An 18,878-nucleotide genomic window follows, 5' to 3' on the forward strand; every position below is an offset into this window, starting at 1 on the left:
TGAGGAAACAGAAGGACTTCCTGACAAAGCATGCCCACATGTACCTTACCTGCTGTAGCTAGTGAGCATTTGAATACCAATCAGAACTGCTGAGGAATGTCACCTTTGTTTGTACTTCATTTTAACCCACTTATATTTAAAAGCCACACCAGTCTGTAAGATACTGTATTGGGAAAATCATATTCAGGAATAAAAATAATAATTCATGGAGTCATCTATAAGAGATGTTTTTAAAAATTGCTTTTTGTATATGAGTGGTTTACCTGTAATGAACATCTGTGTACTGCATGCATGCAGTGCCCACCAAGGCCAGAAGGAGGAGTCATATCCTCTGGAACTGGAGTTCCAGATAGTTGTGAACAACCATGTGGGTACTAGGGACAGTGTCTTCCTTGAGAAGAGCAGCCAGTGTTGTTATCATCTGAATCATCTCTCTAGCCCCAAGAGATAATTTTTACAGTAAACCCAGCAATATTACTTTTTGGAAGCCTGGTTTCTGCATCTTGGTCTTTCTTATCATTCTACCAGCTTGAAGCTAGATACTTCATCTGTTTTAAGAAAAATTTGGCATACAGAGATATTGAATCAATGTAACAGACAAATCTGGAACAATAGTCACTTTGGATAATAGCTGTAACTCTGGAAATTTTACCATGTCTGTGTATGTGTATGTCTATGTGCATGTGTATTGCATGTGTGAACTTGTGTGTCTGTGTTCATCTCTATGTCCATGTGGATGGAATCAGGAGGTTGACATGAGGATTCTTCCTCAGTCCCTCTGCTCTTAGTTTTTGTTGAGCTGTACTCTCTCTGAATCCAGTGCTCACCAAGCTATAAAACTGGCTCAGCATTGAGCTAGGGGCTCCTGCCTGATGCTAGGGTCTCTTAGTTTTCTTTTCTATTCCTGTGTTAGAACACTGACCAAAAACCATTTCAGAAAAGCCTTGATTTATTCCACTTTCAGATTACTGTCCATCATGAAGTGAAGACAGGGCAGAAACCCAGGCAGGAATGAGAAGGAGGCATCTCCTAATTCCTCATATGAACTGTTTGCTGGGTCCCTCAGAATGCCATAGGGACTTTTGCATAAGAATTCCCCTGCTGTCCATAGTAGTCAGTTGGAATGTGCTTATGATTCCTATGCTGGTAATTTCAAAAAACCCAGAAAATAGAGACCTCTGTCCATGAGCTGTGATATGGGGCTCTAGAATCTGTGTCCCTAACTGTTAGGGGCACTGCTGAGACCAAGACCTCCAGGTCACAGTCACATAGTTTATACTGTTCACCACTGTTGGTATTTGCCCAATTACTGCAACATCAGTGACTTGCTTTACCTATATGCAGGTGGCCTGCCAGGGCTCCCTTCCTGTGATTGACCTGTTTGTCTCAGAGATGCAGTCTACAGGTAGACAAGAGTAGATTGTACCACTTAGGAAATGAAATATATAATTTAAGATGAATAAAGAGATTATTTTTATTAAAATCCAAACATAAATAAAAATTCAACAACCAAAGCAACAACATGAAAGAAAATAATCAAACAAATAAAAGGAGATACTTTAAAGAAATAAAACAGGTTAGGTGGGAACCACTTCTTATTACAAATTAGCAGATAATTTTCCTAGCTATATATCCACCTCAGGCAGAGGGAAAAAACATTCTGGTTCACCTAATTGCACAACAGAATGTAGAAATAGGTGCCCAGAAGCTGAAACATTGGCACCCATGTCTGCAGACACATTTGCAGCCATATCTGCAGACACAACTGCAGACACATCTGCAGACACATCTGCGGCCATATCTGCAGCCATATCTGCAGCCACATCTGCAGATACATCTATAGGTGACTGTGTATCAGGTGATGTCGGCAGAGCTGGATCTGAACTTGGAAGCTGCACTGGACCAGCTTCTGGCTCAAATGGTTCTAGAGGTGTTGTTTCCAAGAGCGCAGTGTCCTCTCGGGGTGGCAGGTCTCCCTGTGTCTCTGCCTCAGAAGTTGGCCTCACAGTCAGACTCTCTTGCATCACTGAGGCATCCTGCACTGGGGGCTCTGCTGGTGTTGCACAAGCTAAGGGGAGAAGGAGAAGGGATTTCAGTGAAGACCTAGGATGGGGTGAGTTTCCAAGATGGCATTGATGGTCATATAAGACCTTTTCATGCCAGAGTATCCCCGGTCCTCTACTCACAGTGGGACATCTTACCTGACTGTTGTGCAGCCCTGGCTTCAGGTCAAAGCTCTGGAGAATTCCCTGGTGGAACCCATCACAAAAACTCCATCCTACCTTGCCAGGCAACCCACCCCAGGTCTCCTCACCTTTCTCAAGCTTTAGCTTTTTGGCCTCCTCCTCCTCCAGAACTGAGAGCAGCTCCGTGGCTCGGGCATGTACTTCTTCGGAAGGCACATTGAGCTTCACGTAGGTCATTAATCGCCTGACGACGGCCATGTCTGGGTCCTTACTAAAACTATCAGGAAATTTCTCAAACCAGCGGGATAGAAAACTGAATATGTCGCTGTGGGGAAGAGGAGGATGGAGGGAAGTGGAGTCAGAAGCCTGGCCTTGCTTCACCAGTGGAGCCGTGGCCCCCAACAGATGCGACAATTACTGCCACCCGCCTACTCACAGGCGTAGTGGTCAGGAGTGTGAGGTTATGTGTGGAGGGCTCCAGACACATTGTGTCTCTTGGGTGAAAGATGGAGCTGGGCTTTAATGGTGATGGAATCAAACAGGGCCCTTCAGATTCCATCCTTGCCTCTGCTCTTCAGAACCATGGAGTCCATTGGAGATCTCCATTTTTATCCACCAACAGGTGACCTCTCAAGTACCATCCCTCTAGTGGTGATCCCCAAAGCAGGGCACCTTTCAAGACTTTAGCCCTTAGCACTAACCCCAATCACCCCATGGTACACAAAGCTCCTTACCACCCTCCTCCGCACACACACCACAGATGGGTTCTTACCTCCCTTTTCTCTCCCCATCCCTGACCACCTCCCACTGCACATATTGTCTCTTACCTCCCTTTCACCTGAAACCCACTCACCTCTTTGTTTGCTGGTCCTCCACTGAGTCAGACTGGAAGGATGCATACCTGTGGCATTACATGAGGGTGTCACCCTTAAGGCCTTGTTTCCCTTACTACTAATACATCTACAGGGAGCTACTTGAATCTGAAGAATCTAGAAAGGGAGTGGGGATCCTGGGTGCTCTCTGCCCTGTTCTGACTTCCATGCTGAGGTCCTGTGTCATGAGATGTTCAGTCAATGGGTGGAAGCCTCACTGCTCCCTACTAGGGCTCTTGCTCGGTTCCAGGCTTCTTGGGTGGTCCCCCAGGGACCCTTGTCTGGTTCCATTAATCCCATATAGGTCTGATAGGGCCTAGACCCTTTTATACAAATGGGAAAATAGCTCTCCCCAAGGTACAAATAAGGGCAGTGCTTGACACTCCCTGGTGACAGAGGAAGACGCAAACCAGAGGACCCCAACCCCACATGTGGCCATGTCACTTTGCAGACCCAGATCCAGGACCAACACTGCCAGGGTACAATAAACCTTGTTCTAAGGGAGCACAGAGGCCTGAAGAAGAGCACATCCATCCTAAACCCATGTTGCCTGTAGCCACTCACATTGTCATTATCAGGTCCAGCACCTCCCAGGTGGTAACATACTTGTGGTAAACAGTAAGAAAAATGCTGATCGAGAGGTGGTCGTTGTACCGAACTGCAGTTGGTAAATACTCTACCATTTGTTCAATATATTCTGTGGTTCTATAGTTGAACCTGGGGGGCTTGGGCAGAGAGCCTGTCTTCTTTTTATTCTGAGGACAGACCTAGGAAGGCAAAGTTGTTTAAATGTACACACTCTGAGACACATTAGCAATCCATTACTATACCCTGAAGAGTGAGCATAAAAAAATGTTCCTTAGTGTGTCACAGGAACACACACCCAGTCAGGGACCTCAGAGATTCAGGGGGACCAACCAGAAAGTTCCCTGCCAAAGGCTTTTGCCTGTTACCTCGGGATCCCTGCGGGATACACGCCAGCAGTGTGTCAAAGGGTGTATCCAACGTCTCCAAATGTGGCCAAGGCGACCACTCTTGGCTTTTTTGTGGTCAGCGCCACTTGAACGCCAGAAACAAGAGAACATCCTTCTGTCTCAAGCACCTCCAGACAAATAAGTCAGGTAAGGCTACTGTTGGCCTCTGGTTACCTGGTAACCGGCATTCTGAGTTCCATCTGGACCGTTAAGTAAGTGAGGTCACTTCCTGAGGTCCTCCAGTGTGAACCCCTCATCATAGGTTTTCTCTAGTGGTTATCAGTACTGCAAACTGCTGTCCTTTTTTTCTATGTGTACAATTTGACACAGTGGTGTCCATAAGCTCATGTCACTACACTGTCCTGGGAAGCCTGGCATCAGGGTGACCCTCAGTTTTGAGAAGGCAGGCAGAAGTTGCCAAACCATCCCGTCTGTACCACAAGCATCCCCAAAAAAGCATTTTGTTCCTAGGGTCTTCTCACCATCCTGACATGTTCCCTGAAAATGGGCTTCCTAGTATGTCATCATGTGTATATAATCACCAATGCCCTATACCTTGGAAACATCCTAATAGTGTTACAAGAGGTAAAGGCACACATGAGCACTTGTACCCATTCACATACAAATGTGCACACAAAAGGATATGCACACACACACACACACACACTCATGCACAAGCCCAGGGACACACTGATCTTCCGTTTACCTATGCCCAGGAACATGTCAGTGTAGAACAGGCCATTCTAGGTGGGCATAATAATCATTTGGTAGAGGTTAGTGATGGGGTAACAAACTTTAGCAAAGTGTACGTTTTCATTTTTTTAATGTGGCTTTGTCTTAAGGGAGTGGCCAGGGCTCCTATCTTTTTCTATGTGTCTTAGAGTTTTTTCCCCTTGGGCTTCCACAGGCAACAGAGTGCTTCTTTTTTGTTCCCAGACAATAACTGACAAGGTTCTGGTTTTCAGGGTGTCCCACATGCACTGCACAAAAAAACATTCCCTACCCTGAGGAAAAACAATGCACTAACACGAAGACTTTGGAAGACCTTCCATATCCTAAATCTTTGATGAGTACTTTAAAATATATTCATAGGTCAGTCTCAGATGGTTGAAGAGAAATGAAAAAAGTAATCCTTCTGTGCAAAAACAGACAATGAAGGAAGGAAAAAGAGCGGAGTTTGTGGTTCCTAGATTTTATAGAAATATCAAAAATTCTTATTGGTATACACAGCATGAAACTCTCTTTGGAGGTAAATGGGATCAATGGAGTCCAATGGGGACAGAAGGATGTATGGTTCTGAGCTGCCTAGTGGATTGAAGGAATTGAACCCAGGTCGTCTGCCCTGGCAGCCAGTGCCCTTAACAGTTGAGCCATCCCTCAGGATCATTTTTAGTGATTTACTAGTCAGAGTACTCCATGGTACAAATCACAATAGTGTCCAGTGCCACCCAGCAGAAAGTTTCCAGCTGGGTTATTGGATATAACATGGTAGTGAGTGTCATTAATTTTGGTCTCCTTAATTAAATTATTATATCAAAACCATCATACATTACCAATGTGAGGTGATGACCATCCTATTCTTGAGAGCTCATTGCAGATTGATAGAATTGACCCCAGGATACAGGTGGGCTTCCCACCAGATGAGGTCTCAAGGGTCCAAAGTCTACATGACTTTGGTCTGCCAAGGGGTTCTATATTGTCTGCCAGCTGGGAGAGCAGTGGTCTGGCTTCCCCACAGCATGGCAGTGGAGACCCACTAGAAGGCCTCTCAGAGCCTGGCCTTAGAAGCCAGTCATGCTGTGGGGTAGTAAAAAAAAAACCCAACAGCTTCAAGGGGGGAAGCACAGTACTCCTGGTCATAGGCAATAGAAAGTTCTAGAACAAATGATTTGTACAGCCTACTCTGGTTATACTAATAGAGCCTGACTTACTTTGGAGAACATATGTTTTTTGTTTGTTTGTTTTTTTGTTTTTTTTAATGAAAATAAGCTTTATTATTTCAAGTAATAAATACAAAGATGCAACAGTTTCAGTCATTTTCTTCCAGATGTTGTGATGGACTCACAGTAAACACAGAACTGAGATCTGCAGTCTCAGGATGGACATTTGCAGGGTGCTTGGTAGGTTGGGTAGATTGCTCTTTCTCCTGTATGTATAACCGGTACATTTTAAAGATTGATTTCAAAGCACTCACTCATGCAAACGCTCCGTGAGGCAGGTCTACACTGTACACAGGCGGGCCAGCTGCTAAGCACATCACAAGGGCTGTGGTCTGCACTGGGCTCCTCAGATGCAGGTGAGCTCATGGTAGGAGTCAACTGGGGTGATGCAGATGGAAAACGTCCAAGAGGGTTAACGTGGACACTGGTATTTGGGGACAAACAACAGCTTGCTGTGAAGTGGCTTCACAAACATCTTTCAAATGTTTGGAAAGAAAAAAGAGCTGGGTCATTCCTAACTACTTAAAATGCACATCGTCAGTTACTGCAAAATGTCTTCCCAATCTTTTTGAGTGTGGGTTCAGAGCTTAATGACTGTGGTAGAAAAATTACTGCCATTTTGAACAAAGCCTCTCATCTCCTCGGGATAGCGAGATGGGCCTTCAGACTGGCCAGGGGCTAGGACCTGGCATTCTGTTCCATCTCAGCCAAGCACTCCCGAACCAGGCTTCGGGCATGAATGATGCCTCGTTTTAGCCTCTCCATGGCGCTCTTGCTCCCTGCATACGTGGGTCTGATCTCTTTCCCCAACTCTTCAATGATGGCCAGCAGCTCTGCATATTGACTCTGAGGCACTTGGCTATTTCCAGTTCCCTGGGCATAGCCTAGCGATGGAGGCCCAGAGTCACTCAGCAGCTGGCGGTACTGGGAGGAGGTAGCCATGCTAGTGGATGGTGAGCGGACACGTCCGGCGTTGAGGGCGGCGGCGGGCATGTGCGCGGTCAAGTTCGGCTTGCACGACATCCCCGCGGGCGGAGGGCGCGCCGGGCAGAGCCGGGCCAGGCCTCGAGCGCGGCGGCGAGGCCGAGGCCGAAGCCCGGGCCGGGCGGCCCCAAGTCCCCGCACCCGTCCGAGCGCCCGCTGTCCCTCACCCTGCCGCCGCCGCAGTACATCACCCAGACATCGGGCGCGCGGCGCAGGGGCGGCAGCCGAACATATGTTTTTATGCTTAACTAAGGTTTGATAAATTGTGCACACAGGAAATTGTACAAATTCTCTCCCAGCAGCAATGTGAGTAGGGATAAATATCTTTTTTTTTTTTTGGTTCATTAATTTTTTTTTATTCTATATATTTTTAAATTACATTTCAAATGATTTTCCCTTTTCTAGCCCCCCACTCTCCGAAAGTCTCATAAGCCCCCTTCTCTCCCCCTGTCCTCCCACCCACCCCTTCCCACTTCCCTGTTCTGGTTTTGCGGAATACTGCTTCACTGACTCTTTCCAGAACAAGGGGCCACTCCTCCATTCTTCTTGTACCTCATTTGATGTGTGGATTATGTTTTGGGTATTCCAGTTTTCTAGGTTAATATCCACTTATTAGTGAGTGTATACCATGATTCACCTTTTGAGTCTGGGTTACCTCACTTAGTATGATGTTCTCTAGCTCTATCCATTTGCCTAAGAATTTCATGAATTCATTGTTTCTAATGGCTGAATAGTACTCCATTGTGTAGATATACCACATTTTTTGCATCCATTCTTCTGTTGAGGAATACCTGGGTTCTTTCCAGCATCTGGCAATATCTTTAACAACAGGTTAATTGACAAAAATGGACTGAGTGCCTGTGAGCCTCTTCCCAAGAATAGAATGCTGCATCTGTGGCCACTAGAGGGCGGTGGTTCTCCATGAAAGCACAAGGAGGACCTCCCTGACTTGTGTGCTAGCAACTTAGTGACATTTCAGATAGGGATGGGGCTTGGGGTGGCCACTGCAGTGAGCTCAACAGAACAGGATTGGGGCAGAGGCTTCATTCCTGTCTTTGATGCCCTTGATAGGCAGTGAAGATGAAATCAGATAATGTACCTTTCAGGTTATCTTATTCTCTGCAGAGCAAGGGGACCCTGCTGCTGTGAAAGTTGCCAATCCCATCTCCTGCAGAAGCATGAGCCTAAGCAGGACTGACAGTTCCTTTTCTGCTGCAGAGGGTGAAGAGGATAATTAATGGAAGTTCTCCAGAGGCATATTTCCAGACAGATTCAGCTTTACCTAGGAATGCTGGGGCATGTCCCGTGTTCAAGGCCATGGAAGCCCCTTATATATTCTGGGTGGGTCTGGTTGACAGCTCCTTTCCAACCTGTGTTCATATAAAGTCCATGTTCACTTACACAGGGTGGGGCTGAGACAGCAGCTCCATCTTGTCTGGCTCCTTCTGTTTTTCCAGAGGAGCCACAGGAGAATGGCTGAGCATCCCAGGGAAACTGTTGCGGCTTCTCTGATCCAGGATGCCACCAGCCACCAGCCAGAAATGCTTGTTTCCTGACACCCCAGCTCCTCAAATATCTGCTCCTGTCCCTCTGACATCCACCAGAGGGCATATAGACAGGGAAGCCTCTAGGACTTTTAGGGTCAGAGTCTGTGCCCTGACAGCCCTATGAACCTAGAGTGTGGCAAACCATTTTCCATGGTTTGACAAAAGTGAGGAACAGAAAGAGCCTGGTTATGGTATTGAGCGACTTTTCCCCAGTGCTCAGGAGGCAGAGGCAGGTGGACGCCTGTGAAGTCTACTTAATGAGTTCCAGCAGAGTCAAGCTATATAATGGACTCTCTCAAGATCAAAAAACAAAAAACAAAAAGTAGCAAGGAAAGGAGATGTGATTCTAGTCAGCACACTGGAAAGAGGAACAAATAATGTGCTCCAAGGTCACCAAACCCCAACTTAGAGTCCTCTCATGAGGGTTCCTTTGAAATACAGAGCAAGAAGTGTACAACACTAGGGACAAGTGACCAGAACTCTGGGAGGCTTTTGTGGGAGTCAAGTTTCTCCTCCTGCCAGTACCAGGCCCCATGCCTGCAGTAAACTCCCCAAGGGATTCCAAATGTTTCTGGTGTGCCTGCTTTGGTTTTCCAGTATCTCAAGGGAGGGGCGCAGTGTCTCTTTGGAGTGTCTTCACTTTTTCCAAGTCAGTTATGTTTCTCCAGTCTTCCTTTGTACAGGTCAGACTTGAGTGATGATGCCCATATCCAAAACTAACAACATAAATGCAATAGAAGTGGGAACCTGGATTAGTGTAAAATTAATTACTTTTCAATTCAATCTAAGTAATAAATTAATCTGTCAGCAGTATTTCTTTACCTTTGGTAGTCCCCAACAACCACACAAAAAAGTAAGATTTATTAAAATAGACTTGAGTCAAATATTGAGCAAATATCACTTCATTCTAACCCTTCAAGCTCCTCAGGGTTCCTCACAGTCACCATCTCCACATTACTTGCATTTTTATCCTCTCTCGATCCAAGTCTTCTCTCCCGATGCTTTTTTCACCTCTCCTCATGGTTCCACTCTTTCACTTCCTGTCTCTATAGCTACCTGTCCTAGAATAGGAAATCCCACCATCTCTCCTCTAAAGCTCTGGATTGGCTCATTGGCCTTTATTGACAAGGCCGAGAATGAATGAGGAGCAATGAGCATCTAAGAATAAACAACAGATCTATGTCAGGATGGAACCCAGATAGTGGGATAGAAAAACCAGCATTAGAAATAACACAAGAGTAAATCTTACAGAGGTACAAAAACAATATCCATACAGATTAGAGCACATTCAAGGTGTTCCCAAACAACCATATACCAGAATCTCTGCTCTATACTCTTGTTTTTAGCTGCTGTTGATACAACTAGTACTATTGTCTCCATTTTGTTTTTGACTTGGGGACAAATGGAGCCCTGAAGCACATGCAGGCTTCAAAATCTTAGTCTCCTCTGCCCTGGCTTCTCGAGTACGGAATCACAGGTGTGCTGGTTAGTTTCTTGTCAACTTGATATGGCATCTGGGAAGTTAGATTTGACAGTCATGGGAAAGAGGCTTGAAGATCAGCCAAGGAAATATCTCCATTGGGGTGGTTTTCAGGCAAGGATGTGCTTCCTTTTCTTGACTAATGATTGACATGGGAGGACTCAGCTCACTGTAGGAGGTGCTACTCCCAGGCACATGGCTTTGGGTTGCAAAAGAAATCAAGCTTAGAGGCCAAGTGGAACAAGCAAGTAAGCAGTACTCCCTGTGGCCTCTGCTTCAGCTCCTGCCTCCAGGGTCCTGCCCTGAGTTCCTGCCCTAGAATCCCTTAGTGGTGGTCTGTGACAAGGAAATGGAAGTTAAATAAATCCATTCCTCCCCAAGTCGTTGTTGGTCAGTGTTTTATCACAGCTATAGAAACCTAAGAATTGTGACAGGTAAAGGTTGCATTGCCCAGCAAGATTCCATCGTGTTTGGTCTTCCCTTGTTCTTGAGTAATAGTCTCTGGACACTTCACAGATTAATGGTCTTGTTTTCTCTTATCTGTCTGTCACCACTGAGAAGAGATCTCTTCCATCTGTTCTGATCTCCCACTGGGAAAGAAAGTGCCATGTTTCAAGGAGCCAGGACCCATAAAACCCCACATTAAAGGACATGATTTGAAAGTTTGCAAGAAAACAAATAACAGTCATAGCATTTATTTCCTTTCATTTAATTTTTGTGGGTGTTTTGCTGCCCATGTGAATGCAGTTCATGTAGAGGCCAGAAGAGGGCATGGGATCCCCTGAACTAGATTACATCAGGTTGTGAGCCTTCATGAGGGCACTGTGAACTTAACCTGGTTCCTTGGAAGAGCAGCCAGTGCTCCAGATCCCTGAGCCATCTCTCCATCCTCTAAGCTCAACCACTTAGAGAAAACTTCAGATGTCCTCCTTAGGTGTCCAGTACCTTTCAATTAGTTACACACAGTACCTTTCAATTAGTTAAACACACACACACACACACACACACACACACACACACACACACACGCCACTACCGCCAGTACCACCAGTACCACCACCACCACCAGAAAAAAAAACACTTACGGAATTTTCAGTAATGTTTGGAGATGCATTTCTTAGCCAAATAACATATTTTGAGTCTAGGGGAGTCCTACATGGGTGGTCAAATTGTAAACTTTTCCTACAGGGAGAGGCAGGGAACAGTCTTGAGGTTATTGGGGTAAATGAGGAGGAGGAGGAGGAGGAGGAGGAGGAGGAAAGAGAGAGAGAGAGAGGGAGAGAGAGAGAGAGAGAGAGAGAGAGAGAGAGAGAGAGAGAGAGAGAGAGAGAGAGATGCTCCTGTTCCAACTATAGCCTCCTTCTAAGGGCCATTTGAAGCACAGTATATTTATTCTTGCATTCTACAGTCTACTACTTGGAAAGGAACAAATAAAGTTGAGTTTTTCTAAATCAAACATGAATCTGGGTCAAAGTGGTTTTGTAAACTGAGACTGTGAACTCTCCTTCAATGTGCAGTAGTATTTTAATATACCTAAGCTTGAGTTTTTCTCATTGCATTAGAATTTTTGTTATTGTCTGGGCCTACTGTTCAGAGGTATAGAGGCATTTCCTAATCCCAGGATTCTTTCAAGCTACATTTTCAGCTTGAAAAGATGTTTTGAGGTTGGCTGGGGAACTAGCTCAGTGGTTAAGGTCATCTACTGCTCTTCCAGAGGAGTTGAGTTCTTTCCCAGAGCCTAGGTCACCTGGCTCACAAGCACCTGAAACTCCAGCTCCAGGGGATTGGGTGCCCACTTCTGGCCTCTGTGGACACTGCACTCATGTGCACATACCCACACAGACCTCACAAGTACAGATAATTAAAAATCTTTGAAAAAATAGTTGTTGAATATTATTGCTTTCTTCTTCAAGGAAAATCACCCCCAAATTACCTAAATCATTTAATTTTCATTTAATTGTATTTAATTGTATTCTTTGTTCCTTGTTATTTATTCTTCTTTTGAACATTTTTCTGGCATCAAGTCATCAAAATGGGAACTGTCTTTGTCAGGATTTCTATTACTACATAAACATCATGATCAAGAATCGAGAATCCTCCCTTGTGGAGGAAAGGCTGTATTTAGCTTAGACTTCCACCTTGCTTTTTATCACCAAAAGAAGTCAGGACTGGAACTCAAGCAGGTCAGGAAGCAGGAGTTGATGCAGAGGCCATAGAGGGATGTTACTGACTTTCTTCCCCTGGCTTGCTCAGCTTGCTTTCTTATATAACCCAAGAGCACCAGCACAGAGATGGCAACACCCACAAAGGGCCCTCCCCCTTGATCACTAATGGAGAAAATGCCTTACACCTGGATCTCATGGAGGCACTTTCCCAACTGAAGTTCCTTTCTCTGTGATAACTCCAGATTGTGTCAAGTTGACACACAAAACCACTCAGTACAGGATCCATCACTCACTAACAGAATACTTCGTGGGTAGAGAGAAGTGTGAGTTGCCAGTGTTGTGGTGAACAATGGCTCTTTGAGGGTGGCCAATTACCACCACCACCACCATCACCACCTCATGGGTACATACTCCAGTGAAACTACAGACTGACCCCAGACTTATTGCTTAAAACTCAGAGAGTGAGGCCCTGTGATCCATGGTTTCTGGTTTACAGGTTAAATCCCAGTATCACATGAGTTTGCTGGTGACATTAAAATCTCTGTACCATAGGGACCCTCTGGAGTCATTCTGTCACATTGGTGCCAAACAGCCCTTGGAGATGAATGTGGTCTTGGTTTGTAGGTTCTGCTCACACTGGTTACTGTTTGCAGGGTGTTACATCAACCTCAACTGAACTCCAGCTGCCACAAGTTCTGAGCCAGTCACCTGATGCCTGATGTCCCTTAGACAGAATGCAATTCAGCAATGAGAGCCATTGGCATTGCAGAGCCTGGTCTTTCTGTGAGTGCCTGGACATTCTAGTTGAACTTCATCCAGGCATCTTCTGTCCATCCACACCTGCCTTCTCTAGTCCTGAGATGGCATACACGTGAATGCATGCACATGCCTGGGTGTGGATACATAGATTCATAGTGATTTCCGGCGGGGTCACCTTGGCAACCTGTGTTAGGAGAATGCTGGTGCTATTTTACAGGGAGTCCCAGAAGATCTAGATCTGTTTAATCTCGCCAAACTTTACACCAACCTCACAGCCCTGTGACCTACAGTCCGGAAAGAGCACTAAGCAGCAGAAGTGAGCAGACCTGAGGCAAAGCTTCTCTGGACTCTACAGCCAGCTGGCGTGAACCTGATGCCTCAGCTGGTGTTTTCAGTAAGCCTCGTCATCCTTTAGATCATGACACTGTTTCAGACAGTTTCCTCTAAGAAAAACTTGATGCCAAGAGACCATGTTCTAAGTGTTCAAAATGGCTATTATTGGATCTTCTCACCTTTTGTGAGATTTTGGTCTCAGCCACAGAGGTGGTGTCTGGGATCCCCCTTGTTCTCCCAATGTGAACAGCTAACATGTACATTTAAAGATGTGGAGACATCCCAGAGATGGGCTTGAAACAGAGGACTTAAGCCCACTGCTGTTGCCTTACATCCTGCTCAAATGGGATTTTTCTCTCTGAGAGTACAAGTTCTGATTTGCTATACTAAGCATGCTCCATGAACCCATCTCAATATTAGGTGAGACAAGATGCAATAAATGCTTAGTATGCTCAGTACAGTCAGGTGATAAGTCAGGTGGGTCCAGTATAAGCCCCCACTTTTTATCAGTCATAGCCTTGTTCTAAGTCCAGAAGCACATGAATTACACATTTCTGCTTGGATGCTGCTTTTCATGGTTAATGTGTAATGATGTGCACTGGACCTGTATTTATTACTCCCTCCACAAGGCTTGTCATTTACTAATATTGCTGCCATTCATCCTCAAGTGAGATGCCCAGATGTCAGGTAATCACTGCAGCAACTCCAGGAGGTATGTGTGATAAGCTCTCCCATCACAGATCAGGACCAAAGATGGATGTAGAAGGATGAGGGGCATCTCCAAAGAGAGTCACAGATCAGGGACAGCAGTATGGTGCAGGACCAATGGGCTACAGATGAAGTGTGTCTGTGTGTATGCTCCTGTGTATGCATATGTGTGTGCATGCATGTGTGTCTGCATATGCAGTGTATCTGTGTAAATCTATATATATGTATATATATATATATGTGTGTGTGTGTGTCTGGGTATATGCATGTGTACATGTATGTCTGTGTCTTAGCGTTTCTATTCCTGCATGAAGCATCATGACCAAGAAACAAGTTGGGGAGGAAAGGGTTTATTCAGCTTACACTTCCACATTGCTGTTCCTCACCAAAGGAAGTCAGGACTGGAACTCAAGCAGGTCAGGAAGCAGGAGCTAATGCAGAGGCCATGGAGGACTGTTCCTTATTGGCTTGTTTCCCCTGGCTTGCTCAGCCTGCTCTCTTATATAACCCAGGACTACCAGCCCAGGGATGATACCTCCCACAAGGGGCCCTCCCTTGTTGATCACTAATTGAGAAAATGCCCCACAGTTGGATCTCATGGAGGCACTTCTCCAACTGAAGTTCCTTTCTCTGTGATAACTCCAGCCTGTGTCAAATTGACACACAAAACCAGCCAGTACACTCTGCATATATGTATGAATATATGTATGTCTGTGTAAATGTGTGTCTGTGCGTGCAAGCATGTATTTCAGTGTGTGTATGTATGTTTCTATAAATTCTATCTGTGTATGCATGCATGTGTTTCCGTGTATATGTATATATGTGTTTATGTGTATATGGGTGTGTCTGCATATCTACATGGATGTCCCATATATGTAGGTATGTATGTCTGTATATGTTACATCAACCCATGTGTGCACGAGTGTGGGCCCTCTCACTTAGGTTTGGTAATGAGAGACTATTGAGGATGTGTAAAATAGATATTACTTTTATTTTGAAAGAAAAAATGAAATATTGTTGGAAGAGTAGTGTCAGATTCCAGAATTCAGGCAACACACACTCAGTGTCTTCCAAACTTGCACTTTTATATTTTTCAAAATAGACCATTTAATAATTAGTGATTTTTTATGATGATGCTCATGGATACTTTGGATCTAAAACTTTAGCTAGAAAATGATTAGTCTGCAGTGGTTAAAATCAAATGACTCATTTGAGAAGTTTGAGTGGGGACTGGAGAGATTGCTCAGGAGATAATAGCACTGGCTGCTCTTCCAGAGGACCTGGGCTCAGGTCCCAGCACCCACATGACAGGTGACAACCCACTGTAACTCCAGTTCCAGGGGATCTGGCCTCCTTGTGCAGACATACATGCAGGCAAAACAGTAATGCACATAAAAATTCTCAAAATGAAAACAAAACTTGTCCAGCTTTAGTTTCTGCTTATTGATCACCTAGGAAACAGAAGGACTTCCTGATGAGGCACACCCACGTACACCTTACCTGCTGCAGCTACTGAGCACTTGAAGACCAATCGGGACAGCTGCGAAACTTCACACATGTTTGTACTTAATTTTAACCCACTTACATTTAAAAGCCACACCAGGCTGCAAGCTGCTGCACTGGGAAGAGCATATCCAGGTATAAACAAAATAGTTCCTAGAGACATCTATAAGAGATCTTTAATAAATATTGCTTTATGTATATGAATGGTTTATCTGTAATGTACATCTCTGTATCATGTACATGCAGTGCCCACAAAGGCAAGAAGGAGGCATCATATCCTCTGGAACTGGAGTTACAGATGGCTGTAAACCACCATGTGGGTACTGGGGACAGTGTCTTTAGTTTCTGCTTATTGATCACCTAGGAAACAGAAGGACTTCCTGATGAGGCACACCCACGTACACTTTCCTTGAGAAGAGCAGCCAGTGTTGTTATCATCTGAACCATCTCTCTAGCCCCTAAAGATTATTTTTACAGTACATCCAGCAATATTTTTGAAAGCCTGGTTTCTGCTTCTTGATCTCCCTTTTTATTCTACCAGCTTGAAGTTAGATACTCTGTCTGTTTTAAGAAAAATTTAACATACAGAGATCTCGAATCAATGCAATTGACAAATGTGGAGCAATTGTCACTTAGGATGATGACTGTAACTCTGGAAGTTTCACCGTGGCCCTTTAAAAAGAACAGCTTTTCCCTTCCATTCTTCCTTTAAATCGAATTAATTTGTAGAAAGTAAAATGAGCCACAGCCATTCCTGGAGACATTCCTGGTGACAATTCTGGGCTGAGGGCCAGGGTCACTTTTTCCTGCTTCAGGTCAGTCAGTCATCTTTGTGCTCATAAGCTGTGCCCAGAGCTGCTTATCCTGATATGTGGGATGCAGAACTGGACTGGGCTCAAGCTGGCTCCCTGGGGAGACTCCAAGATCCCTTATTCCCTGTTAGTCAACCTCTGAGACAACTTTGTTCCTGAGATTAAGATCTTCATTGTGCCTCTTTAAATTCAAGCAGGCTTCTGGCAATGTTTACTGCAAACAAGACCATTATGTGCTGGTGGAGACTCTAAGTGGATTCAACCCCTTATCACCTGTGCCAGGTGTCACAGGCAGTTTTTCATTTACTAATCTATTCTGGGAAAGAGTAGTGGCCAAGGACTCCTGAGGGTCAGATGACAGGGAGTCTGTAGGACAGGGGAGAAGGTATGTGTAGGAGGCTAGTATTGGAAGAGGTGCTGTTGGCCCAGAGCTATTTGTATCCTGAGATTGGTGGCTAAGGTGGCCCCAGGCAGGAGGGCCTAAGGAAAAGCTGGAAGAGCTTGTCTGAGACAAGGACTGTCCTCTTTTGTGCAAGATGCTGGGATCAACCTGTGGTAACAAGGGAAAAGCAAACCAACAGACCTCTGCTTTAACAGCAGAGAGAAAGCATCATTAAACCTAAGAATACTGCCAGGAGGTGGAGGCATACACCTTTAACTCTAGCACTTGGGAGGCAGAGGCAGGTGGATGTCTCTGAGTTCAAGGCCAGTCGGTCTACAGAGTGAGTTCCAAGACTATTCGGGCCACAAAGAGAAGCCATGTGTGGAAAAATAAAACAACAAAAAACCCCAAAAATAAACAAACAAACCCCCAAAACAAAAAAAAACCAACAAAACAAAACAACAACAAAAAACAATAAAGAAGAATCTTTAAGGCATTTTCCTTACATTTTTACAAGAACTTGATTAGAATGGTATTGCATGAGCAACTGCAAATATTTTAATTTATTATTTGATTTGTATTATATTATGTATCATTACATTTGCATGCATGCACGTGTGTGTGTGTGTGTGTATGTGTGTATTTGTGTGTGTGTGTTTGTATACATGCACTCCCATCACAGCACACCAGTGCAGGTCAGGAGCTGGCTGTCTCTTTTCAAACTCTGAGCTCTGTGGATAACAAGGCATCAGGTTTCCAAAAAGTTCTTTTCCCCACTTCCCAGCCCAAACCCTTCCATTTTACACATTACTTTTTGTTGGTTTTGTTTCCTTTTTGCTATCCTGTTCTGGGGACCTAAACCAGGAGGCTTTTGAGCCAAGCTAGATTGACTCTCTACCACCAAGCAGCATCCCCAGCCCCAGAAAACATTTTAAATGAATGGAAAAATGTACAAAGGTTTATGTGATGTACACCAGAGGTGAAGCAGGAAATGAATAATATTTTCACATATTCCAGAAAATGAATTTTGATTTCTCCTCTGAGAATTGATATCCATTTAAGAATGTTTCCACTTTCAACCAAAAACTTATTCTTCCTACAAGAAATGCAGGGATTGGGGGATGGAGCAAGACTGACGGAATAGCCAACCTGACCAACTTGAGACCCAACTTTAGACATACATAAGTATTTCTGGAGTTAGCTGTATCTCTCGCTTTTATTCAGAACTGGGGTGAGCCAATGAGGTTTAATGTCCCCAGCAATCAGAAGCAGGTACCTGTCCATGGTTCTGGGAGGGAGGTCACCATCCCCACAGTTCATAGGAGGCATCATTTGATTTTGATAGAAACAGGGCCCAGATGTAGTGGAAGAGGGCTTATAAAAAGACCACACCTGGACTCAAGCCACACTTCTCCTTGCATAGGGATTTATTGTTCGATCAAACCCGTGTCTTCTGAGGCTCTTTCCAGGAACTTCTGCTGCCGTGGCCTGTTCTCCTACCTTCAGGACAGGAACACTAGAACCTTCAACTCTCACAGGATCTGCACATTATCAAGTCTACCAATCCAAAGGCTGAGGGTGGCATCAAATAACCTCTGACACCCATGGCAAAGTATCCCTACCTTGCTGCTGCCCAGCTACCAGACGTGCCCGCAAGTGTGTTACCAACATATCCTTGATTTATTGTTTTCTTACTATTACTATAAAATGTCACCAAACGGTTACAGTTTCGTACCATAGTATTTACTTTTTATAACCTAATGTTCCTATGTCCCGGTCACTCACCTTTGGCTCTAAAACAAATGATCTTCGTGGTTGTCCAAAAAACTTGTTGAGGTAGAAGTGTCCTTTACCCCAGAGGCAGTTACCAGAATATGCCAGAAGCATCTCACCACCAAGGCAGCAGGCTGGGAGAAAGAGACAGCAGGCTAGCCTCCCACAGACACCATGAGAGCCTTCTCATCTTTGGCCTAAAATGACTTCATTATATTCACAATGGAATATAGCTTCAAAGTAGAAGAAGGAAATATTTGTGGAATAGAAGGTGGGGGGAGACAAATTTGTTATCATCTGCCTCCTTTTTTCTCAGACATTAGAGAGACATAGACAGTTCAGATTACTAGATGCATACAAATTATTGTAAGTTATCAGCAAATGGTACCTAATGAACCTAGTGGTAAAAGATCACCCTGAGGCTTGCTGATGCATTTCATCACATGCTAAAGTGGCAAAA

The 18,878-nt window shown here is 44.7% G+C and overlaps 3 protein-coding genes across 3 annotated transcripts in view; all 3 read right to left on the reverse strand.

Annotated features, from left to right (window-relative positions):
• The window catches only part of Insr (insulin receptor), a 900,533-nt gene that overhangs the window by 588,665 nt on the left and 292,990 nt on the right, over nt 1-18,878 (reverse strand). The gene's annotated exons all lie outside the window — the stretch shown is intronic.
• On the reverse strand, nt 1,626-4,143 carry LOC127672441 (uncharacterized). Its single transcript, XM_052167602.1, has 5 exons — nt 4,012-4,143; nt 3,623-3,825; nt 3,040-3,087; nt 2,315-2,511; nt 1,626-2,068 (listed from the first exon to the last, which is right to left on the reverse strand). The coding sequence occupies exons 1-5, from the start codon at nt 4,141-4,143 to the stop codon at nt 1,626-1,628; spliced, it is 1,023 nt and encodes a 340-aa protein (XP_052023562.1).
• Nucleotides 6,298-7,100, reverse strand: LOC127672918 (cyclin-dependent kinase 2-associated protein 1-like). The gene has a single exon (XM_052168357.1). It carries the CDS (start codon nt 6,993-6,995, stop codon nt 6,651-6,653), a length of 345 nt encoding a protein of 114 aa, XP_052024317.1. The 5' UTR covers nt 6,996-7,100; the 3' UTR covers nt 6,298-6,650.

The sequence above is a fragment of the Apodemus sylvaticus genome, chromosome 22 (assembly GCF_947179515.1).
Source record: "Apodemus sylvaticus chromosome 22, mApoSyl1.1, whole genome shotgun sequence".
Lineage (NCBI taxonomy): Eukaryota > Metazoa > Chordata > Mammalia > Rodentia > Muridae > Apodemus > Apodemus sylvaticus.

Excerpts from the sequence above, each read along its gene's own strand:
- LOC127672441 (XM_052167602.1), bottom strand. The coding sequence starts at position 4,143 with ATGTTCTCTTGTTTCTGGCGTTCAAGTGGCGCTGACCACAAAAAAGCC. Across the intron at positions 3,088-3,622 it reads CTGGACCTGATAATGACAAT|GTATGCATCCTTCCAGTCTG; the intron begins GTGAGTGGCTAC and ends GTAATGCCACAG. Across the intron at positions 2,069-2,314 it reads AAAGCTAAAGCTTGAGAAAG|CTTGTGCAACACCAGCAGAG; the intron begins GTGAGGAGACCT and ends TTCTCCCCTTAG.
- LOC127672918 (XM_052168357.1), bottom strand. The coding sequence starts at position 6,995 with ATGTCGTGCAAGCCGAACTTGACCGCGCACATGCCCGCCGCCGCCCTC.